The sequence below is a fragment of the Ichthyophthirius multifiliis genome, assembly GCF_000220395.1.
Source record: "Ichthyophthirius multifiliis unplaced genomic scaffold scaff_1120509250848, whole genome shotgun sequence".
Taxonomy (NCBI): domain Eukaryota; phylum Ciliophora; class Oligohymenophorea; order Hymenostomatida; genus Ichthyophthirius; species Ichthyophthirius multifiliis.
In genome coordinates this window covers 83,872-107,810 of record NW_004086441.1, presented here as the reverse complement: position 1 = coordinate 107,810, position 23,939 = coordinate 83,872, and the positions used below count along the sequence as shown (strand labels likewise).

Genomic DNA, 23,939 nt, shown 5'->3' with positions numbered 1-23,939 from the left:
TATAATAATAGTATTTTAACAGATTTAAATAAACTAAAGATTATATTATCATAGACTAATTCCGAAATATTCTTTTTTTTTTTTAATAATTTATGAATTAATTTTTTCTGAAAATTTTACATAAATTAAATAAACATTAACTCTATTATTAGACAAATTAATGTAATTAATTTAAAGTAAAAAGTCCATAAAAAGCTTAAAAATAAAAATATAACCTATATATTTAATGAAATCTAAATATTTTAATAAAGTCCAAATAAATTTAAACTTAACAAAAAAAAATGAAGAAAATATAAGTCTATTAAAAAAAAAAAAAACAAATGAAATTTTTAATTGTTAAATGGTTAAAAATATAATTTAGTCTTTTATTGACGGAATATTTAAATTTAAACCGATTTCGATATAAATCATTAATACTTTCGGATATAATTATCGTCTTATAGTATTTGAATCATATATTTTTACAATATTTAATATTTGTAATAAATTCTATGTAATATATTTATTTAATTTTTAGGTTTAATCCAATATTTAATGGTTTTTTATGAAATTTGAATAATAAAAATGTAAATTAAGGTGATATTTTTTTTGTTATAAAGTAAATATATTTTTTGTTTTAAAAAGACATTTAATAAGAATGAAAAATGAAAACATTTTTTTTATCATTTTACTTAAGATTTTGAAAATAGAATTATTTAATAAATAATTATATCTATTAAACATAAAAATTAATATTTAATTAAAAGTTTTTATCGATTATCAAACAAAAAGTAAAAAAAGTAAGTCTTATAAATATTTAAATTGAATATTTTTTTAAAAAAGATTAAAAGTTTTATCATTTCCTGGTATAATTTTTTTAAAAAATCGATAAATAAGACTCACTATATTGATTTTTTGATATTATAAATATCTAAAAACCTTTAAATATTAATTAATATTTACCTAAATAATTATGTAAAAAAGCATAAATGATTAATTAATTTTTGGGAAGAAAGTTTTAAACGATTAATTAAGTAAAAATATTAATACGAATTTTTATTGAAAATCATTTTAATTTTATATAAAGATTTCATAAATAAATTGAAGGAATTATTTATTAATAAAATAAAGATATTTATAAATATCCAATTAGTATTTTTTTGTTAATAATCTAAAAATATAATTATATATTGATTTAATATCAAAAAAAAAGATATTATTTAATTTTATAAAATAATAATCAAATTAAAATAGTAAATATAATAACTTTTTTTTTTTTTTTTTTCTCTTTTTTTAATATTAAAATAATAATAATTTATTGTAGTATTTTGTTTAATTTATTTATTTTGGTAAATAATTAAAATCATTTTAGTTTATGTATATCATATTTCTAAATCAATAAATAAATTAATATTTTTTTTAAAAAAAAAAATGACTTTTTTTAATATATTATAATAATTAATTTTTTAAAAACAAATTATATGAAAAAAAAACACGAAAATATACTTTTTTTATTTTAATAAAATTTTAAAAATAAATTAGTATTTTACAAAAAGAAAATATAAAAATATTATCGAAAATAGTTATTTAGCCTTTTATAATTAATTATTCAAGTTCATATTGTTTAAATGATTCCAAAAGGCATTATTTTAAAATATTAATTAAATTATATATAAAAAGCCTTGATTGATTAAACAAAAAATAAGCCTAAATGATTTTTTTTAAATTCAAAAAATTAATATATAACTTCAAAATAAAAATGTTAAACACAAACAAATATAAATTTAAGCATTAAGTTTATGTCTAAATTTTCTAATATTTTTGTTCAAATCATATATTCGAAACTTAATCTAATTTTAAATATATATATTATTTAAATATAAAGATTTAATTTTATGTTTATAAAGGTAAGAAAAATTAATATAATATTATCTATAAAAAAAAAATATTCAATTATAAAATAAAAGATTTAATTTTCTTTAATTTTTTTTAATAAAAAGTAAAGTAGAATAGATTTTCATAATATTTGTAATATTTTTTTATTTTCGAAAAAACATTTTTTTATTTATAAATATATATAATAATTATATCTATTATTTTCTATTAAAAAAAAATATCTTTTAGTTTTTTTATTTTTCTTATATAATTATATCTAAATAAATAAAAAATAAAAATTTGCAAAAATGCTTTTATAATATATATAAAAAATTAAATTTTTAATAAAAATAAAAAAATAAAATAATATTAAATATTTAATATATATGCTTTTGGAATGTTAAAAATTAAAGTAAAATTATATAAAAAATAAAATTATATATAAATATATATTATATTATATATATATATATATATATAAATATAAATATAAATATAAATATTCCTATATTAATATTAATTAATATAATTTCATATATAATAAAAAAAAACTTATTTATTATTTAAATTATATTAGTTTAATTTAAATTATTTAAGGTTTTATTTTCATTTTTTTTTTATCTAAATATGTAATATTTATATACAAATATGCATTTTTTTAAAAAAAATATCTTTTAATTGTAAAATATACTAGCAATTTTACATAAAAGAATATATTTTAGTTTATTCAAATTTATTTAATAATTGTTTTTCTAATTAGATAATTTTTTAGTTTATAATATTTATTTTTATAATAAAAAAACTAATAAAAATTATAAAATATAATAATATATTCACTAATTAGGATTATTTAAATATTAATCAATAACTGTAATTAATTCTTAATCATTAATTTAATTTCTAATATCTAACAAAACGGTAGTATTTCTAAATTAAATAGCACTTTAAATAGCTCTTTTTGTTTATCCTAATCTCAATAAAATCTATACAATTTCTTCTACATTGTTTATTTTTTAAATAACATTATAAGCAATATTTTCGTGTCCTTTTTTAATTAAAATATCAGCCACCAAATCGTATGGTACGATAATTTTTTTCTTATTAATATTTTCAAGTACTAATTCAATATCTTCTATATTATTTTTTTCTATATAGGATTATATTTTAGCGAATCCTTATCTTTTTTCACTTATTGAGAATTCTTTTTTCAATTTTAATTCTATTTTTTCCTACTGTGTACTTACAGACTATTAATAAAATTAATTAATAGATATTTAATTCCAATTTTATCCTTACATAAATTATGTATATAAGATATTGTATTATTTAATCATTTTAGAATAAAAAGGATCCTAACTTTCTTATCCAAAAAGAGTGATTATTTATTTGAGTAATTCTTGTTTTTTACTTTAATCATTTGTATTAAAAAATTTAAGAAGATTAAAAAAACCAGCCTTTATATATTCTTTGGAATTAATAAGAAAATTTTAAATAGAAGCATCATCTTAGTGAAAGATTTTCAAATAATTAACAAAATGAATACTGGAAATTTAATGTTTTTTAATTTAATCAAATTTATTTTATCCATCACTATTCCATATTTTCATCAAAACTAAATAAATCAAATTCGAATCTCTACTTTTTATACTTTCATCTAAGGCTTTTTCAAAATATCCTGTTAATTATTCTTAAGGACAATTACTTCCCATCCATAATAAAAATGGAATTTTTTTCTATATACAAGGTTCAAACTCTAATAATTTCAATGCTAATAAAGGTTTTCCACATTCTAAAGCTTTATCTGCTATTTCTGTGAATTAGATGCTATTTTCTTATTTTATTTTATTATATATTATTTAGGCGAGTATTTCATCTGGCTCATTTGTCATTACTTTGCAACAAGCCCAATGTACATAAATATAAGATTTTAATTTAGGTGGAAAATGCAAATGCCTACAAATTTCACTTGATAAATAATGATAATTATATCTAAGAAGTACTTTTATTAATATTTCCTATTTAATATTTTTCAACTAAAAACATGTTATGGTCCTATTTACATTCTACAAAGCATGAGTTACCCTTAAATTTCTACAAATATCAGTTATTAAGCCTGGATCGAGAGTATTTTAAGGCAAAAACATCTTCCCATAAGAAGCCGCCCTTAATAATAATAATTAAACATTATTATTTAATTCATAACCGCTTGCTTCTATGCAATCTTGGACTGCCTATAATAATTATTCTTTATTATTCCTTATATCTTATTCCCTTAAAGGATCACGGTTTTGGAGACTTTTATAAGACTGGAAAAGGAGGGCGGCTGGATGGTTTGAGAAAGGCTGGAAAATATTAATATAGGAAGAAGGGGAGAGTCTTAGAATTTGGTTTTTGTTTAAAGAAATGATTTTTATACCGTCAATTTCTTAAAGGCAAAAAAAAGAGGACTAATTTTCATCCTCGAATTACGCTTTTTGTTCTATTTACTCGAAATTAGAAATGTTATTGAAGGCTTTTTTCCTTTTGGGAAGTTGGAGTTTCTTCCACTCAGTTTTACCGATTAAAAATAAAGAATTTCTTATGTGGATTATTAGGCAGTCTTCACCACACCACATCATTTTTATTTGAACTTTTTTTTTCTATATATTAGTTTTTTCTGAATATTATTATTATTATATTTAATTATTTCCTTTTATTTCGATTTATTATTCAGTTTGTTTCTATATTTATTCCAGTTCTTGTTAATATTCGCTATTTAAGTCGATTTCTATAGAATTATAAGTCTCAAAATCACTCGATATTACATGTAAAGTCCATATACTCTCTTTCTAAAATGTTAAATATGCTACGTATTTATTCCTAGGACTAGAAGCCATTTGTATTATATTTTGGAGAGTTGTGGGTTATCCGGTACTAAAAAAAAGTGTCTTTTAGTCATTTTCGGCTATAGAAATTATCCCTAAATTATTTACGTTCGGTATTTATAATTCTATTTTTTCAGATAGTGTATATTCTGAAGGAATTACTATCCAACAAGGTATTTAATCGGTTATTAATGGATTTATAAACTCCATTACATGAGGATCCATTAGATTTTAAACATAAAAAAAAAGATTATTTTTAGTTTGAAATGCTAGTCCATTTCCTTACACCTTTTTTGCTTTTTTTTTATATATATTTAATTATTTTTACTTTGGCATCTATTATAATTTCTTTTTGGAATTTTAAACCGAAAGTATATTCTTTTTTTTAATTTAAGGCTTTTTTATAAGGATCAATTAAAAAATATTAGCCATCTTCAATTACTACTAATAATAGTTCTTCAGGGGTGAAATCAAAACATGCAATTGTTTTGTCTTATTTAAAATGCACTTAAGATAGTAATATACCATTATTTGAGTAAAAACATATGTTTTCTCGTAGAGGATCGCTTGGAAGATATATATCTTGACGAGAAGGGTCTTTACATACTGCTATTGGACCGCCGAATTTTGATACGGATACTTTTTTTTCATTGAAATTAAAATTAAACTCATTTGTTAGTTGGATAAATTCCTAAAATTAGAATTTTTAATCATCAAGATCTATAAAATTATGATTCGAATCCATTTTTTAATCTTTTTTTTAATACAATTTTTATAATAATTTTTATTTTAAGTAAATATTTTTTTTTTTTTGAAAAAAATATAAATATAATATATTATTTGATATTTATTTATTTAATTATAATTATTTATATTAAAAAATATTTAAAACAATTTATTTATTTAGAAATTTTTTATAAAAAATATTTAAATTAGTCATTTATAGTTGATTGTTGATATTATTATTTATTTTAATAAATGTAATAATAATTTATTATATTGAATATTTATATAAATAAAAAAAAATTAAAAATAAAAAAAAATTATAAAAATATAAAAAAAAAAATTATATATATATATATATATATATATATATATAAATATATTTATATATATTTACATATATATTATATTTTAATATTTATATTTAAATTAATTTGTTTTAAATATTCTATATAATTAATATAAATATCATTTTTTTTAAACGTTAATTTTAAATAATTTAAAATAATTTATTCAATGTGTATTATATTTTAAATGTTTTCAAATAAATATATATTAAATTATTGTTTTTATTTAAATATAAATTTTTATATATATTACTATATTTAATTTAATTATATATATATTTTTTTTTTTTCAATATTAAATTTTAATTAATTAAAACATTTTCGTAACTTTTTCATAAAGTTTTCCATTTTTATATAGTCTATTAAGTAAATAATATAAATAAAAAAATAATAAAAATACAAATTAATATTAGATAAAGTTTTTGCTAAAATTAAGCCTAAAATTATTTTTAAAATTTTTAATTTTCCTGATTTATTTATATAAGTTTTTAAACAAATTTCCACTTCAGAAAATGGTTTTGGGTTTTAAATTCTAATTTTAATCCAATTTAAAATTAACCTTTATATATATTAATTTTCATCATCTTATATTAGTTCATGTGATCCATTTTATATAATTTGTAAAGTTTTATCATTACTTTTTATTGATTATATGAAGTTTTGTGCATTTTCAATATTGCATACACAGTCTTCTTTTCCTTATAAAATAATTATTGGATAACTGAATTTTTCTGAATTTAATTTTAATATTTTTATCCCATTTAATAAACTTTTGATCATTTAAATGTAAATTTATTACACTACTAATTAATTTTTTTTATTTAAATTTTATTAAAGAGTCCAATTTGAATATAATATATCCTTTTTTTTTATAATGGAAAAAAAAAAAAAAAATTAAATCTAATAAACTATATTCAAAAAAAAAAAAATATTAATAATAAATATTATAATAAATTTTATTATTAAATAATACGTTTATAAATACCCCAATAATTTCCCCTAATAATCTTACTCCATATTAAAAAAAATTACTTTTTTTTCCATACCCGTTTTCATCTAAAAGTGGAGCAAGACAAATAATTCCACTTATTTATAACAAAGGATTTCTTTGTCCAATACTTAATATTAAAGTTGCACCAAGTGAATGTCCACATAAAAATAATGGTAAATCTCTTTTTACTTATAATAATAATAACTCTATATCTTAAATCATTTCTTCATAATTTGAATTACCTTTAATACCACCTGAATATCTATAAAATAATTATATTTATAATTTAGTATTTTTTTTTTACCCAAAACCTCTTAAATCTATTAAATGAACTAAATAATTTTATTTTACAAAAAATTAAGCAAATTCGTAATACATTTCTGAATACTAACCCAATCCATGAACTATTGCTATTTAACATATAGGAATTGTAGATTTAGGAAATATTTTTGTATAATAAAGTTTTAAAGGAATATTATTGGTGCTTTTTTATTAAATGTATTAAGTTTTTATAATAATTTCTGATTAATTATTCATTTTTTGTTTTGTTTGATAAATAAATATATATTATTTTAATTATAACTATTTTAAACTATATACAATTTTTTTATTTATAATTAATAATAAAAATAAAATAATTAATATTAGAAAAAAAAACTTTGCATTTATAATATTTTAAGCAAAAAAAAAAAATATAAAAAAAATAAAAAAATATTTCATTATAAGAGAGAAAAAAAAAAATATTATATTATATTATAAAAAAAAAATATAAATGAAAAACATTTCAGAAATAACATTCGATAAAGAAAACATAAATTAATTAATATAAAACATAATAAGCCTAAAAGGAGATAATGGAATTCCATTAATGGAATAAATAAACATTGATTATCTAATAAATTTAATAGACAAACCAAAAATGGAACTAATAAAACAAGAAATAGATAAATAATAAAAATAAACAAAGGAAGTAGATTTAATAGATTTTATTTACATATTATTGACAAATTTAGAACACAAATAGGAAGAAACTTTCTATTATATAATATCAATAATAGATTTATTCAAAAAAATAACTGAAACAAGCAAGAGTTCATTTACTCATATAAATTTTAATTAATTAACTGACTATATTTGTGAAGTAAAAATATATATATATTTAGTAACAACAACAAAAATAAAAAAAAACAGTATATTATAAACAAAGATGTTTCAGTATATAAAATAGATACAATAAAAGTTTGTCCTTAAAAAAAATATAACAATAATTCAAAAATTCGAAAAATAGATATAAATCCTCCTCTTATATATGGAAAAACAGAAGAAGGAATTAAAAGATTAAACCTAAATTCTTTAAAAGCAGATTCATATCGACATAATAATAATAGTATTACAAAAGGTGTTTATGTATAAGATATTTAAAGAATACTTATTTTAGATTATTTATGTAGTTATATTAGTTTATATAAATTAAATATGAAATATGATCATAATGTGCCTATTAAGTAAAATAAAGAAAACGATATAATCCTTTATTTTGCATATTCATAAATTGAATAAAGAGTATAAAAATAATTTGTCTTTTATTAATATTTTTAAAAGATTTATATATATATTTTATATATATATTTTATATAAATATTATTTTATATATATATTTTATATATATATATCTATATATATATATATATCTATATATATCTATATATATTTTGTTTTTTTTTGTTATAAATTTTATTAAGATTGGTGCATGCTTATAAAATTTATGTTTATAGTTTTGGGATTGTAGAGGTGATTATAAGTTTAGTAAAATATTTGATATACATAAATTAGTAAATGTTGTCTAAAATAAGATATTTTATATAGAAAGTTTCAAAATATGGATTACTACTGATTCTTTATATCATATAAATGTATGGAATATAGAAAAAGAAGTTTTAAGTTTTTAATTAAATAATAATAAAAAAGTTATAGAAGGAGAAATAATCGATATAATAGATATAATTCATTTAAAATTAATAGGAGTTGCCTCTTTAGATAAAAAAATAAGTATATGGGATTTTAATAAATAAATTTAGGTTTAAATTATATCTCTTGATAATTCAGGAATCCATCATTTAGTGTATTTTTACTCCTTTTAAGTACTTTTAAGTTGTGGATTTGGTAATAATATTTTGGTACATAAGATAAACCCAATCTATTTTGACCATGATATATAAGGTAATCTAATCGGACATTAAAGTGTAGTTACTGCAGTTTAGGTTATTGAAAAAAGCCCTATGATTGTTAGTGGAGACTATTTGGGGTATGTGAAAATTTGGGATTTGAGAAGTTTAAAGTGTATACAAAGCGTTAATTTAGGGGAAAAGAGTATTATTTAGGACATTATTTATATTGAATAGGAAAATATGATTTGTATAGTAGGAAACAGATTAAATTTTATATATTTTGATTATGGAATAAAATAATAATAATAAGAAAATTGTGTATTTCCAATTAAAGTTGAAGTTAATTTAGAAAAAGAAGAAATTTTAGTCTGTACTAGAAAAGATTTGAGGTTTTTTTGCCTTAATAGTGGTAAACTAAAATATTAGTTTAATGGACTATTGGATAATTAAGACGATGAAATTAGTTGTTTTTAAAGTTTTGAGTAATATCAGAAATTTGCTTTGAGTGATTAAAAAGGGAATATTTAAATTCATAGTTTTATAAATGGGAAAAAAGAGAAAAGTTTAATTGGATGTGTTGTGGAGATTTCGGGTTTAAAATTTGATTTTTTAAATAAACTTTTTATAAGCTCTTCCTTTGATGGTAAGATTTTTATTTAAAATGAAAATGAGTTTAAGAGGTAAATTTTAAATGTTTTCTATAAAAAGGAAATTCATCTTTTGGAAATCTCTGTTTATCATAATTTAATTGTAGTCTGTAATTTCCATAATAATAATATTTATATTTTTAATTATGAGTATTGTAAACTCGTATCTTGTATATAAGTAGAAGGAAGCCCAAGTAGTTTATAATTTATAAATAGATTTGAAATACTTATTATAAGTACATCAAATGGAAAGATTTACTTATTAAAATTTGAGTAAAATGAATTAAAAATCTAGTTTTAGTTATTAGATTATTTATCGTTTTTTAAAGAAAAAGAAGAAGAAGAAAACTCAAATAAAAGTTCTGGTTTTATTAGTTTAATGGGATAATTATAACGATTAACTTCAATAAAAAATAAATTTTTAAAAAATACTGAAAGTCCTGATAATTTAACTCGGAAAAATACTAAAAATTCGACTTTTAAGAAAAATTCTTCTTTTAAATAAAAGTCACCATTTACTCATAAATTTTCTAAAAAAAAGTCTTCTTCTTCTTCTTTTGAAAATAAAGAACTAAAAATTGATGAAAATTCGGAATTTTGTACAAAAATTTTAACAGAAATTTCAATTGAATCAAAAAAACTTCAAAATTGTATTATTTATGCTTGTACTAATAAAGGGAATATTTTTATAATTGATTGTCAGAATTTGTTTAAAATTCATCATTTTTTTTAAAAAGAACATGTCAATTAGAAATAAAATTATAATCCTTAGAGGACATTAACCGAAGATTTTTAAGTACAAATAGACTAGGCTTAGTTCGAGAAATTAAAACTGTATAAAATTAAACGATAGAATAATCTTTTGAATATATAATAATAATTTAAAGCACATTAGGATTCTATTATAGGGATCGATAGTACTTTTTTAGGCAAGAAGTGTATATTTAGTAGTTCTTTGGATTCTTATGTTAAGTTTTGGAAGATTGATGGATTATAATTAGTCGCAAGTTTAAAATTAAGTCATCCTTTACCCATATTATGGAATATAAATGTAGAAAAAGAGACTTTAATGAAAAAAAAAATACTCTATGGAATAAAAATATGGAAAATTTTAGGAGAAAAAAAGGATAAATATTTTAAAATTATTGGAAATTTTGATTTTTTAATGAAAAAAAAAAAGAAAATATAGATTTTTAAGAAAAAAATACAAAAAAATAATAAGAAAATGAAAAAATTTTAATGAAAGATGAATTTTCGCCTCGAGACTTAAATTCTGAATAATCATAAATTAAATTATATGGTGAAATTGGTGGTATGTCATTAAAATAAATGGAAACTAGGAAAAAACTAAAATAAATAGAAGAGATTAATTAATTAATATATAATTAAGACGAAGAAATTTAAAATAAATGTAATAATTAATAATAAGAAATATAGACTGTTAAAAAAAAAAATGACGAACTTATAAAAAATATCCTTTTTTTATCACCAGATTGGCGAAATTAAATAATGAAGAATTCTTAAAGTAATTAATTTTTTTCTAAATAAACAATTAGTCTTTAAAAAAAACTCGAAAATAATAATGGAGGAGGTTTAGAAGATATTTATCATTAAAAAAAAAAAAAAATGCATACAAAAAACACCAAAAATATGAATTAATTTTAATCAGAAAGTCGCTTTAATAGCTAGAATAGTATTAAAAGTTTAAAAAATAATAATATTATAGATTATGCTTAATAGAAATAATATCTTTCAGGTTATTAGGATTCATTGGATATTTAGAATAATTTACTACCTATTATTCATAATAAAAGTACTATATAGTAAATTTTAATTAATGCTAATTAAAAATTAAAGTATTCTAAGGCAAATTTAATTAGTTTTTTATAGAAAAATTGAAAAAATATCATATTTTATTAATTTATTATTTGTAAATAAGCTTTAAATATATATTTTTTTATATAAATGTATTATTTATTGTTTTAAAAAGTTTAGATATATATATATAAATAGATATTTTAATTAAAATATAAAAATTAATTTAAGATCTTGTTTTTTATAAATTAATATAAGGTAATATTAATCCAATTAATCTTATTTTATTATTTTTTTATTGAATTTATTTAAAACTAATAACTTTTTTAAAAAATAATAAATAAATATTTATTTTTTATCCCTATTCTATATATATTTAAAATTTGAATTTTTTCTCTAAATTAATATTTTTTCTTTGTTTTATGAATATATTTTTACAAAGAAAAAGAATTTTTAAATTATTTAGATAATCTTTAATTAAATTTTATATCTTTTATAAAATATAGGTTTTAAGAATTTAATTTATTATGATATAAGGAATGTTTATTTCTTACTTTTTTATATTCAAATTTATCAAGTAACTTTCATTAAATACGATTCTTATTAAAATTTATGTATGTGTTATAAAAACTAACATTTTTTTAAGAATTGTTTTGCTTTAAATATTTCTTTTAATCATATTATTAATATTATTTTTAGGGAGAATAATAGATATATTATTAAAAATAAAATAACTATTATTTTAGAAAATAAAAAAAGTAATTAAAAATTTATATCTTGTTAATTTTAAATTATTAATATATATTCTATTATGTAGTTTATTATTTAATTTTTTAATAAATTATACTTATTATTTAATTCAATATTTTATTATATATATTTATGTTTTTCTCTTTTTAAGAAAATTAAAATAAATTCATTATTAAAAATTTAAAAGATATAAATTTATTGAGTATATGTTTTTTTATAATAATATTTTTTTTAACTTTTAATATAAATATTTATTTATTTTATATTATAAATATTAATATATTTTATTTTTTTTCATTAAAAACAATTTTAAAAAAAGTAAAAAAATATACAATTTACTTTTCAAAAAAATTGAAAAAGTAATATAAATAAATTTTATGTCTAGCGGCTAATAAATAATAGAAAGAATATTAAAAAGCTATTAAGTAGATTATACTTCGAATGTATCAGGAAAATTAAATGAATATATGATAAAATATACACAAGATATATTGAAATAAGCAAGTTTATAAGCAATATATTCATAGAAAGATAATATATCATTAATAGAAATAAGGCATTTTTTTAAAAAAATATATATGCATTAATTTAAAATATATATATATGTTAATATTATATTATATGGATTAATATATATATAAATTAAAAATATTGATATTAAAAATAATAGATAGGCAATATAAACAATAAATAATGACAGAAATAAAATTAGTAATGAAGAAATAAATAATTTATCATAAATAAAAAATAATGAAGCATTTATTGACAAAAATTATATATAATAATACAAGAGTATATATAATGAAATAAATAAAAAAATAAACATTTAGCTATAAGTGTTTCATATGAAAAAGTAATTTTATTTATTTTATAATAAAAAAAATAGAAAACGAAATAAACAAATAAAAAGAATTAAATAAAATAAAATTATTATAAGAAAAACTGATCCTTCATTAGAATATTTTTATTAAGAATAAAACCATAAAATAATTAATAATAATAATAATAATAGTAATAATAATAATAATAATAATAGTATATTTCCAATTAATAAAAGTATAAGAAGATAGTGATGATAATTATGAATGAATTTTTTATATTTAAATTGATTGTAATATATTTAGTATGTTTTATGTATATTTATATGTATTTTCAATTTTTTTTATTCATAAAATAATAGTTTATGAAATTAAAAAATTTTTAAAAATAAAGATATATTTTTTTAAAAGATATGAAAATAAGTAAAATATATATAATAATTTAAAACTTTATAAAAAGTAATTTATTATTAATAATTTATATGTTTTTTATATAAAATTTTAAATATAAATAAATAATTATTAATAATAAAAAAATACATGTTTAAAAAATCATAAAAAAAAATATATATAAATATTAAATATATACATATATAAATATATATATATATATATAGATATATACATATATTAAAATATCATTTTATAATAATAATTTTTTTATTAATAATTATATATTTTATTAGAAATAAATATTTTTGAATATTTTATTTTATTTAGTTTTATTTATCTTATTTTTATTTTTATTTTTATTTTTATTTTTTATTTAGTTTTATTTATCTTATTTTTTTATTGTTATTAAAGGATATTATATGTTAATACAAAAGTATTATAAATTTAATATATTTTTTATAACAAACATATAAATGTATAATATTTTCTTTATTATTAAATAATAAATAAAAATTTATGATAAATGTATTTACTGTACTTACATATTTTTCCTTTTTAGCCTATTTACCCTACCACTATTTAATTATTATACTATAATTTTTTCAATTATTTCATTTCTTATTTTTTATTTTTTTATTTATATTTAATAGATTCATTTTTTTTTGTAACCATCTTTATAAACAATTATTTTTTAGTGATTTTGTTAAGAATTTTAAACTTTTTCTCTTTGCTTTTTCTATGCAATAAGTTCAAAAGCAAAATTGTCTTTAAATTAATTATCTTAATTAAATCCTTCTCAAGCTACGTTTATTAAATTATACTTGAGTGAATTTTTTATTGGTAAATCGATTAAAATAATCTTTTGTATATAGACTATATTTTTTAGTTATATTGTCTTAAAGAAAAACTTGAATAAGTGAATTTTTGGTTAAAGAATTTTTATATATACATTATATTGAATAAATAAAGAAATTTTTTATCATCTTTTATATTCAAAAATAAACTGAAATATCCGATATATAAAAAGTTTTTGGACTAATTATTAAATTTTTATTAGTCTAAATATATACAAATGAAAAATTATCCGTATTTATTTGTATTCTCTAGAATTTTTACTAAATCTATTCCATTGCTGTCAATAAGTAAATTTGCAATATCGAATTTCAGACTTATATAGCATCTTTTTTATAGATATCGATTAAGATTGTACCCTCCGAATGTGCATCTGATCGAATTTTATAATCGTAAGGATTATTATCATTTCAATGCACTATTTAAGCTTTTTTATTTAGTGTTTATTTGATAAGAGCTTTATAAAGGGGATTCTTTATCATTTATTTAGGTTTTGGAAAGATATATTTGTTATTAAACTTTTTTTCATTTTTAATTTTTTATATTCAAATATATATTCAATTAATATCTATGTTGTGTTTTTTTTTTTTTAAGTAATTGATATTTATTGAATTTAGCTTTTTTATTTAAGAAATTATTTATTGCATTTTTATTTTTTATGTTTATTCTTAAATGATATAAGAAATATCATCTTTTTTTGTGGTCATTATCGAATTGTATTTTTTTTAATTTCTAAGTATTTTAATATTTTATAAAGTATTAATAATTGTAATAAAGAAATAATATTTAGTTTAATTTTTTAGTATTGATAATTTTTAGTTATGATTGTAAAATAAATATATATAAAAAATAATTATATATATATATATATATTAATTTCATATTTGTAAAAAATGTTTAAAAATATTTATAATTATATTTTAAAATAAATATTTTATATATATATATAATATTTATTGATAAATATAAATATAAATTTAAACTTAAAATAATTTTTATTTCTATAAAATTAAAAGAAGATAGATATCATTAAGTTCATCATCTACTATCACTATTTCTTTTAGATAGTTCAAATAACAATAAACCTAAAGCCCAAGTAGGTTCTTAAGTTTAAATTTCAGAAGGCGATTAAATTTGCATATCGCCAACTCCATAACCATCAATAAGTAAAGTAGAAGCATAAAGTCCTTAATAACACTTAATATCAATAAACTTATTTTTAGGTTCCTTAGCCACTACATCTTAATGTTTTTATTTACAAAACTCAATTGCTGCATTTCTTAAATCATGTGGATTAAATTCAGGGACATCTCCAAAGTAAGCTAATTTAGCATACAAAGCAGCACTTACTGCATATGTAGTTTTTCCTTAAGGTCCTTTGATGAAAATTGATTTAGCACTACAATTTTTTTCATCAGGGTAACTGCAATTTGATATTTAGAAAAGATTTCTGATTTTATTAATACAGTTTTCTGGATTTCCTTAACCTTTGACAATTTTTCCTAATCTAGTATCATTATTTTCAAATCCTTAATTAAAACAGGAAGCATAGGAAATATTATCTGCCTTTACTTCAGATTATAAGATTTCATATCTAGAAACATCCATTCCTAGTAATTCGGAAGCTCCTTTAAGTGTAAAATTGAATTTTTATTCAGGTAACTAAGGTACTTGTAAAGTATAGAATTCCTCCGCTTCTTAATTATCGATAATGTCTGAGAATGCAATTTATGTAGAAGCACCTCCAATATCTATTGTGGTGACTGTTTCAGGGTTATCTACATCGGATTCTAAGGAAATGTTTTTTAGCATATAGTTTACTGCTACCCATAAGAAAACAGCTTCTTCTTCTCCATTAATAACTCTAGAACGATCATCTCCTAAGAATAAAAATCCTGAATTTCTAAAAAGAGTTCTGATTCTATCTATTATTACAAATTATTACATTTTGGTAATTAATCTCATACCAGCAGTTGCACCAAGCATTAATAAAGTCGAAGAGTGTTTATCTTCAGGAATTATTGACTTTATTTTATTGAAAAAGGGGTTGAAAATACTATCTAAAGCCTAAGGATTAGTATAGTGTTTTGCGATGGGATTATTTACTTTTTCAGATAAAATTTGGCTGAAATCTAATTAAGGGAGAGAACTTTCAGATCTACATTCCCATTAATATACGTAATAACGGGTACCAGAAGAACCACAATCGAATACTATTCCATAACATTTATCTTAAGATTCTGATTATTTTTATTAGATTTTTTTATTGTATTTGGTTAGGAAATGACTTGGGTTGTGAGATTTTATCTTTGAATTAGCTATAAGAGAGTTTATAGAAAGAATTAAAAATATTATTAATATCTATGAGGCTTTCATTATATTTTTTTTTAAATAGTTTTATTTTTAATTAATTTATATATATTTAAAAATAAAAATTAATTAAAAGATAGATATAATTTTAAATTATAACACTATTTAAATTTTGATTTATTTATGTTTTTTATTTTTTAAAAGTAATTAATTTTCTCTCGTGCTTTTTTTTTCTAAAATATTTTATAATGTTTTTTACTTTATTTATTTTTAATTTAAAAATAAAAGTATTATTTACATAAAGAAATTAAACTATAGAAGTATAAAAATAATTTTATAGTCAAATATTTTTTCTAGATTTTATTTTTATTCATTAAATAATTAAAAAATAAATCAATAATGTATAATATGATAAATTTATTTCGCTTCTTTAAATAATTTTATTAAATAAAATTTAAATAATTATGTGTTTTTTTAAAAAAAATAAAAGAAAAAAAATAATTTATATTATTTGAATTTTTTTTAAACATATAATTATATACTAATAAAAAAATTTCAAATAAAATAAAAATAAATTTTATATAACAAGTTTATAATTTAATATTTATTAGCTTATTATTATATTTTTAAAAAATAATAAATAAATATAAAAAATTAATTTAACTTTCAAAAGATGTTTAATAAATATTATATAAAAAAAAAAGATTAAAATATTAAATTTGTTTTAATTTTTTATTATTATAAATATATTGTAAAATTTACTTGATAATAGATAAGAAATTTTTAGTAATAAATTATTTTTATAATATTTTTAAAGTAAATTTAATTTAATTATATATATATATATATAAATATATATATATATAATATATATATTTTATATAAATTATTTAATTATGTTAACAAAATAAATTATAATATAATTTAATACATTTAGTTTAAGCTTTTTTAAAATTATTTTTATAAGAAACGAAAAAACTCTATTAATTTTTTAATATGAGAATTAATTATTGAAATATTATAAAAAATAAATTTATATTTTAATTTTTCTAACTATAATTATATAAACTAATTTATGGACTTTTATACTTTTTTTTTATTTATTATAATTTGTATATTTATTTTAAAATTCAACTTTTTAATACTTATATCTATAAAAACTATAATTCAAGTCAATTCTTTTTTTTAAAAATTTTTATATTTTTTTAATAAATATTTTAATTTTTAACAAAAAAATTATATTTTACCATTTTTTTATTTAAATAAAATAATATTTTTTAATTATATATTTTATTAAATAGTTTTAAAAAAATTAATATAGATATTAATTTATTTAAAAAAAATAAATATAATATAAAAATTAAATAAAAAGAAATACTTTCTAATTATTTTTTTAATGAGTATAGAATTTATGAGAAATTATATAAAAATATTTTATATTTTTATTTTATTCATATTTTAATTTCTTAAAAAAGATATTTAATTTTTTTTTTTTATTTTATATTTTATTTTAAATAAAAATAAATAATATGATTAAAAAATTTTGTTATGCATTTGTTGCCAATGCTTTTTTTTTCTCATCTTATTAAATATATATAGGAGATTATTTTAATTAAGGTTAAATTTATAAGCAAAACTTATAAATGAAAAGAGTTTATGCAATACATGTCGAAACTTAAAAATAAAAATAAAAATAAGAACTCATAAAATTAATAAATAAATTAACCCAATAAAATATATATGGGACATTTTTACTTTATAGATTGAAAATGATTAAAAAAGCGATAATGCTAAATTTATAATGGGTATTTATTAATAAACTTATATAAGTAAATATATAAAAAATTATATATAGGAATCGAAGCAACAGAAAAAAATATAAATCAATTATATAAAATAAAGGATGAGTATAATATTTGCGATTTAAACGAATTTAAAGCTGTATCAACTAGATTAGATTATAGAAATAAATTTTAGAGTTTAGCATATTTACAAATGAAATATATTGTGAAAAAATAGTTCTAAAAATATATATAAAGTTAAATTAATGATTATAAAAATAAATCATAGTTTTAGATTCTTTAAAGATTTTAATTTAATGAAGATAACAAAATCGAATTCTTCGAAATTAATTATATTTATGATGAAGAAAATATATAAGAACATTTTGAAAATAAATAAAAGTCAAAATAATTTAATGATGATGATGATAATGATTTTATATATGAATAATAATGATATATAATTATTTAATTTAGGATAAAATACATATTAAAGAAAAAAAATAAAAATAACAGGCTAATTTTTTTTCAATTCTGTTTATATTAAAATTTGTTTTACTTTTGTTTATTTTAAAATTGTTTTTTACTATTAAAATATTTTTGGTTATTTAAAAAAAAAGTGAAAAAGTATAAATATATTTAAGTTTATATATTTATATAAAAATTTATATATATATTTAAATACTTATATATTTTTAAATAAATATATTTATAAATATATATATATATTTATAAATATATATATATATATTAATCAATTAAAACAATAATATATGTAAAAAAAATACAACTTTTATATAAAAATATTAAGACTAAACATATATTATGTATATATGTTGTCATAGAACATATTTTTTTGAAACAGTAAAATTCTTTTTAAATGTAAACTTACTGAAATCAAAAACATCAATTCTATTATTTTTAAATGAGTAGGTATTATTATTAATGTTAGTATATTACAAAAATCTAATATATTTAATTATATAATATATATAATTAATATAAAAAAAATATATATATAATAATAATTATATATTATATTTTATATTTATTAATATTTTTATTTTATATAATATTTACTATTAATTATTATGTTCTTATTCTAAAGCACTTTCTAATTTAATGGCTTTATATAAATCTTCTTTATTTCCTTTTTTATTAGCTATATAATATAATTCTTTAATTTTTTTTTTAGTAGTTAGATAATCTGGTTTTATCCAGAAAATTTTATTTAAATTAAATTTAAAATCATCCCATTAAATAGTCTAAGGTTAATTTTCATTTTATTATTAATAATTATCACCTTAAATCAATATAAAAAAATCTTCTTTTGAGCAAGAAGGCACTTTTCCAATAAATAATTAATCTTCAATTAAATGATCATAAATTTCATTTAATTTTTCTATAGAAATCACTCCTTTTTTATCTTTTTTTTTTTATAAAAAAAATAAATAAATAATTATTTATATGTATTTTATTTTAAAAAAAGTAATGCCTTTATCATATTATTTAAATAAAGGAATTAAAAGGTTTTTATCCCATTCTGAAATTAGACTAAAGGGTTGTTCTTTTTTTCTTTTTTACATTTCTTCTTCTTCTTTTGTCATTGGTAATTTATTAGGATTGTGTACAATTAATTTCCCTGTTTTTAATAAAATTTCAGCTTATTTTTCTTTTTCAATTTATTCTTTCTACATTTTCTTTATATTATTAACTTCTATATATAAATCTTTTTCTCCTTAGGAAAATTAGCCAGAGGGAGGAATTTTAACTTTAACTTCTAATTCTTTTTTTTCTTAGCAAATTATAAATCCTTTTCCATCAATTATTTAGCTTTTTATTTTCAGCAAATGAGACATCTAAAATTTATAAAATAATAAAATTAGAAATATAAAAAAAATAATAATAAAATATAAAATAATAGATATAAATAGAAATATATATATATATATATATATATATATATATATATATATATATATATATATATATATATATATATATATATATTACAATGTCTATCTAATATTTTTACCCATGGTAATGCATATATAACTCTAAGTCTATAATTAGGTTCTTCAGATAAAGGATTATCAAATAAATCTATTTGAATAAATTATATATTTATTTATTTATATTCTTATTTTTATATTAACCTAATTATTTTAAATTTGTTAAATCTGCTAAAGTTTATAAATTTAAATCTAAATCTCTTAATTCGTTATTGTATAAAAGTAAAGTTTCTAAATGTTTTAAATACTTTATACTTCCGATTAATGTTTTTAATTTATTATTTTATAAATATAAATGCTTTATTCTAAAATTACAATCTAAACCTTATATTTTTTCTAACTATTTTAATATTTTATTTTTATTTTTTTTATTTTTTTACTTTATTATTATTTAACCATAAAACTTCTAAATTAGGAAATTTATCTAATTCTATTAATTATTAAATTCCTTTATTTGCTAAATGAATTTCAGTAGTATCTTTAGCTTATTTTCTGTTTTTTATAGGAATTACTTCCCATGGATTTCCTATTTGATTAATTAATTAAGGATTACTTCTTGATAAAAGATTATTAAATACATAATCCATTTATACGAAAATATTATTTATTTATATTTTATTAATATAATAAATAAATATATATATAATATAATTTAAATATAATAATTTTTTTTATATATGTATTTATATATATTAATATATATATATATATATATATTTATACATATTTATATATATATAAAATGTTTTATTTTTTTTAAAAAAAAAGTATTATAATTAAAAATTTTATTATTTTTGTAATAATGTTCTTTTATCATAATTTTTTTATTTTATTTTTCTTCTTTTGTTTTTTATTATTATTATATGTCATATATTTTTAATAAATTTACTTTTTTATATTTAATATATTTTTGAGTTTATTTTTTCTCAAATTTAATATCCTAATTTGTAAAACTCATATTTTATCTGTTAAGTATATATGCAAATATCATCAATATAAATTCACATATGTTGTTTTTTTAATAAAAAATCGTATTCAAAAGGAAGTTTTTTTATTTGTTCGCTTCTTTAAAATATTATCTGGTATTATTATTAATTGATGATTTATAAACTATATACTAAAATTTGGATAATATAATATATTTTTATGAAATATTTCTTAAAGTTTTGATGATTAAAAATTAATGTAAGATTTAATTCGTGCAAAATAAGTATTTATAATGGTCGAAGTTGTGATATTATATAATTTCTTTATTTATTTAGTTTTTTAATTAAAGATTAATATCATTTGTAATTATAAATGTATTTTGTTTTATATTTAATTATAGTTATCATATTATATTATAATCATGAAGTATTTTAAAATTAATATTTTAATTATTAGGTTAACAAAAAAAAAGAATGAAAATAAAAAAAAATATGAAATAGTTCAGTCTTAATAAATTTTTATTATAATTATAAGACTTAATAATTATAATTAATATATAGAAATTATTATACGTATTTTTTAAATTTTTATAAGTTATATTTTAATTATAGATTAAATACAAAAAATTAAATTAAAATATTTATATTTATTATATTTTTTAAATTTAAAAAAATATTAATAAAAAATATAAGTATTATAATAAATTAAATAATATAAATGAATTATATAAAATTATATTATTTCTTATTTCATAATATTATATAAATAAATTTTCTATATAATTCTAAGGACATCTTATTATTATTTAGTATATTTTAATTTATTGAATATACGATATTAATTAAAATAGAAAGAAAATATTTGCAAATATTTATTGATTTGTAACCGTGAATACTTTTAATTAATTATTAATATATTAGTATTAAAGTCAAATACAATGTTGATTTCATTTTATTATATTTTTATTTTTATTTAATATTAAATGAACATATTTAATTTTTGTTTAAAAAAAATATGTATAAATTTTTATATGAAAATTTATATATTTGAAGTTAATTTATAAATAATAATAAATAGTTAGTAATAAATTTTAATTTTATTTAATTTAATAAAAAATATAATATTTCTAATTTCAATAGTTTCTTATATTAAAAACTAAAAATAAAATTTAATATGTTTATATTTCAAAAAACGAAAATATAAAAAATAAATTTCATATTTTTAAATAAAATAATATTTATTAAATATGTTTATTTTGTAAATACTAATATTATAATTAGATATAATTTATTTATATATAAATTATATTAATTATTCTATAAATTTATAATTATAAAATCTAGTTTTTAATTTTATACATAATTATTTGTTTTTATTGATAAAAATTAAAATTTTATTCTCTTAAAAAAAATTGTTTAATATAATGAAGAAAATCTGACAATCATAATATCCGTTTTATTTATTTTATAAAATAAAATAAATTTATTATTTTTAAACTATTTAATAAATATTAAAGTTAGTAAAATAAATGATTTTTTATAAAAAAAAATTCATAACAAAAAAAATAAATATTTAAAACGATAAAAAAAAAAACTACAATATATAAAAAAAAATATAATTTTCACTATTAATATAAAAAATAAATGTCCAAATTTTATTAATAATAGCCCTCAATTTAATAATTATATATCCTAACCTAAAAACATAAAACATTAGTTTTTTATCTAAAAAACATAAACACCAAAATTCTAAAAAATGTTACGGAATAGTATTCGATTGTGGTTCTTCCGGTACCCGATATTACGTGTACTAATGGGCTTGTAGAAATTTTAGTACCCTCCCCTAATAAGATTTCATGTAAATATTATCGGAAAAAGTAGAAAACCCTATATCCAAACACTTTATAAATCTAAGTAATTTAGATGAAATATTCAACCCCTTTTTTTATAAAATTAAGACAGTAATTCCTGAAGATAAACACACTTCTACTTTATTATTAGTCGGGGCCACTGCTGGTATGAGAAGAATAGCAAAAACACAATAATTTGCAATTATAGACAGAATAAGGTTTCTTTGTAATAAATCAGGTTTTTAGTTTTTAGGAGATGATTGCTCTAGGGTAATTACTGGATAGAAGAAGGCATATTCTTATGGGTGGCTGTAAATTATATGTTAAAGAATATTTTGTTAGATTCAACTGCATCTAATACTAATACTGCAACAACGATTGATATTGGAGATGCTTCTACTTAAATTACATTCGCAGCGGATGAAATTTCAAATGAAAAACAGGAAGAATATTTCACTTTAAAAATACCTAAATGGGAAAATCAATAGTTTAATTTTACATTGAAAACTGCCTCATAATTATTAGGGCAGGATGTATCCAGATAAGAAATTTTAGATTCAGAAGTAAAAGATGGTGCTTCCTTTACGGCTTGTTTTAATGCTGGATATAATAAATTCGATGCTATTATTAATAGAAATATTATCGGGTAGGGAAAACCTGAAGAATGTATTAATTAAATCAGAAATCTTTTCTAGATTTCTAATTGTAAATTCCCGGAATAATAAGAATGTAATACTAAATCTATATTTGTTAAAGGGCCTTAAAGAAAACTACATATGTAGTCAGTGCTGCTTTGTACATTAAGTAGCTTATTTGGAGATATACCTGAGTTCTGTAA

General features: G+C 16.3%; 5 protein-coding genes across 5 annotated transcripts in view, besides 40 other annotated features; 2 read left to right on the top strand and 3 right to left on the bottom strand. All coding sequences in view use genetic code 6, as the record gives it.

The window, feature by feature from the left end:
* Positions 1 to 217: 217 nt before the first annotated feature.
* Positions 218 to 266: a microsatellite.
* Positions 267 to 2,286: 2,020 nt separating this feature from the next.
* Positions 2,287 to 2,357: a microsatellite.
* Positions 2,291 to 2,357: a microsatellite.
* A 54-nt stretch (positions 2,358 to 2,411) lies between these two features.
* Positions 2,412 to 2,450: a microsatellite.
* A 237-nt stretch (positions 2,451 to 2,687) lies between these two features.
* Positions 2,688 to 5,418, bottom strand: IMG5_101420 (vacuolar sorting protein, putative; the record flags this gene model as incomplete). The annotated part of the gene is made up of 2 exons (XM_004035266.1): positions 4,412 to 5,418; positions 2,688 to 4,333 (listed from the first exon to the last, which is right to left on the bottom strand). The coding sequence occupies exons 1-2, from the start codon at positions 5,388 to 5,390 to the stop codon at positions 2,688 to 2,690; spliced, it is 2,625 nt and encodes an 874-aa protein (XP_004035314.1). The 5' UTR covers positions 5,391 to 5,418.
* A 149-nt stretch (positions 5,419 to 5,567) lies between these two features.
* Positions 5,568 to 5,650: a microsatellite.
* Positions 5,651 to 5,725: 75 nt separating this feature from the next.
* Positions 5,726 to 5,781: a microsatellite.
* Positions 5,730 to 5,787: a microsatellite.
* Positions 5,740 to 5,793: a microsatellite.
* Positions 5,785 to 5,865: a microsatellite.
* Positions 5,786 to 5,851: a microsatellite.
* Positions 5,866 to 6,714: 849 nt separating the features above from the next.
* Positions 6,715 to 6,748: a microsatellite.
* A 950-nt stretch (positions 6,749 to 7,698) lies between these two features.
* On the top strand, positions 7,699 to 10,837 carry IMG5_101410 (hypothetical protein; the record flags this gene model as incomplete). Its single annotated transcript, XM_004035265.1, has 4 exons — positions 7,699 to 7,969; positions 8,020 to 8,342; positions 8,522 to 9,953; positions 10,212 to 10,837. 4 exons carry the CDS (start codon positions 7,699 to 7,701, stop codon positions 10,835 to 10,837), a joined length of 2,652 nt encoding a protein of 883 aa, XP_004035313.1.
* Positions 8,385 to 8,490: a microsatellite.
* Positions 10,838 to 12,401: 1,564 nt separating the features above from the next.
* Positions 12,402 to 12,447: a microsatellite.
* Positions 12,448 to 12,722: 275 nt separating this feature from the next.
* Positions 12,723 to 12,770: a microsatellite.
* Positions 12,752 to 12,805: a microsatellite.
* Positions 12,806 to 13,039: 234 nt separating this feature from the next.
* Positions 13,040 to 13,086: a microsatellite.
* Positions 13,087 to 13,140: 54 nt separating this feature from the next.
* Positions 13,141 to 13,194: a microsatellite.
* Positions 13,195 to 13,474: 280 nt separating this feature from the next.
* Positions 13,475 to 13,516: a microsatellite.
* A 23-nt stretch (positions 13,517 to 13,539) lies between these two features.
* Positions 13,540 to 13,616: a microsatellite.
* Positions 13,542 to 13,608: a microsatellite.
* A 1-nt stretch (position 13,617) lies between the features above and the next one.
* Positions 13,618 to 13,662: a microsatellite.
* Positions 13,663 to 13,687: 25 nt separating this feature from the next.
* Positions 13,688 to 13,771: a microsatellite.
* Positions 13,698 to 13,777: a microsatellite.
* Positions 13,709 to 13,777: a microsatellite.
* Positions 13,778 to 15,051: 1,274 nt separating this feature from the next.
* Positions 15,052 to 15,084: a microsatellite.
* A 9-nt stretch (positions 15,085 to 15,093) lies between these two features.
* IMG5_101400 (hypothetical protein) lies at positions 15,094 to 16,598 on the bottom strand (the record flags this gene model as incomplete). Its single annotated transcript, XM_004035264.1, has 1 exon — positions 15,094 to 16,598. The coding sequence occupies one exon, from the start codon at positions 16,596 to 16,598 to the stop codon at positions 15,261 to 15,263; it is 1,338 nt and encodes a 445-aa protein (XP_004035312.1). The 3' UTR covers positions 15,094 to 15,260.
* Positions 15,146 to 15,191: a microsatellite.
* Positions 16,599 to 17,364: 766 nt separating the features above from the next.
* Positions 17,365 to 17,408: a microsatellite.
* Positions 17,409 to 17,712: 304 nt separating this feature from the next.
* Positions 17,713 to 17,758: a microsatellite.
* A 1,189-nt stretch (positions 17,759 to 18,947) lies between these two features.
* Positions 18,948 to 19,008: a microsatellite.
* Positions 18,960 to 19,060: a microsatellite.
* Positions 18,981 to 19,063: a microsatellite.
* A 217-nt stretch (positions 19,064 to 19,280) lies between these two features.
* Positions 19,281 to 19,354: a microsatellite.
* Positions 19,342 to 19,391: a microsatellite.
* Positions 19,392 to 19,393: 2 nt separating this feature from the next.
* Positions 19,394 to 20,784, bottom strand: IMG5_101390 (leucine rich repeat protein; the record flags this gene model as incomplete). Its single annotated transcript, XM_004035263.1, has 4 exons — positions 19,394 to 19,739; positions 19,809 to 20,172; positions 20,327 to 20,416; positions 20,470 to 20,784. Coding segments are annotated over 4 exons (1,115 nt in total), but the record flags the coding sequence as incomplete, so codon positions are not given.
* Positions 20,174 to 20,254: a microsatellite.
* Positions 20,181 to 20,236: a microsatellite.
* Positions 20,202 to 20,270: a microsatellite.
* Positions 20,250 to 20,323: a microsatellite.
* A 213-nt stretch (positions 20,785 to 20,997) lies between the features above and the next one.
* Positions 20,998 to 21,065: a microsatellite.
* Positions 21,000 to 21,062: a microsatellite.
* Positions 21,066 to 22,804: 1,739 nt separating the features above from the next.
* Positions 22,805 to 22,860: a microsatellite.
* A 561-nt stretch (positions 22,861 to 23,421) lies between these two features.
* Positions 23,422 to 23,939, top strand: part of IMG5_101280 (hypothetical protein) — a gene marked incomplete at both ends in the record, with an annotated part of 924 nt that continues 406 nt past the window's right edge. Inside the window, one exon of the mRNA XM_004035262.1 lies at positions 23,422 to 23,896. Within this exon, the coding sequence (XP_004035310.1) occupies positions 23,422 to 23,896 (475 nt within the window). The remainder of the gene's footprint in view (positions 23,897 to 23,939) is intronic.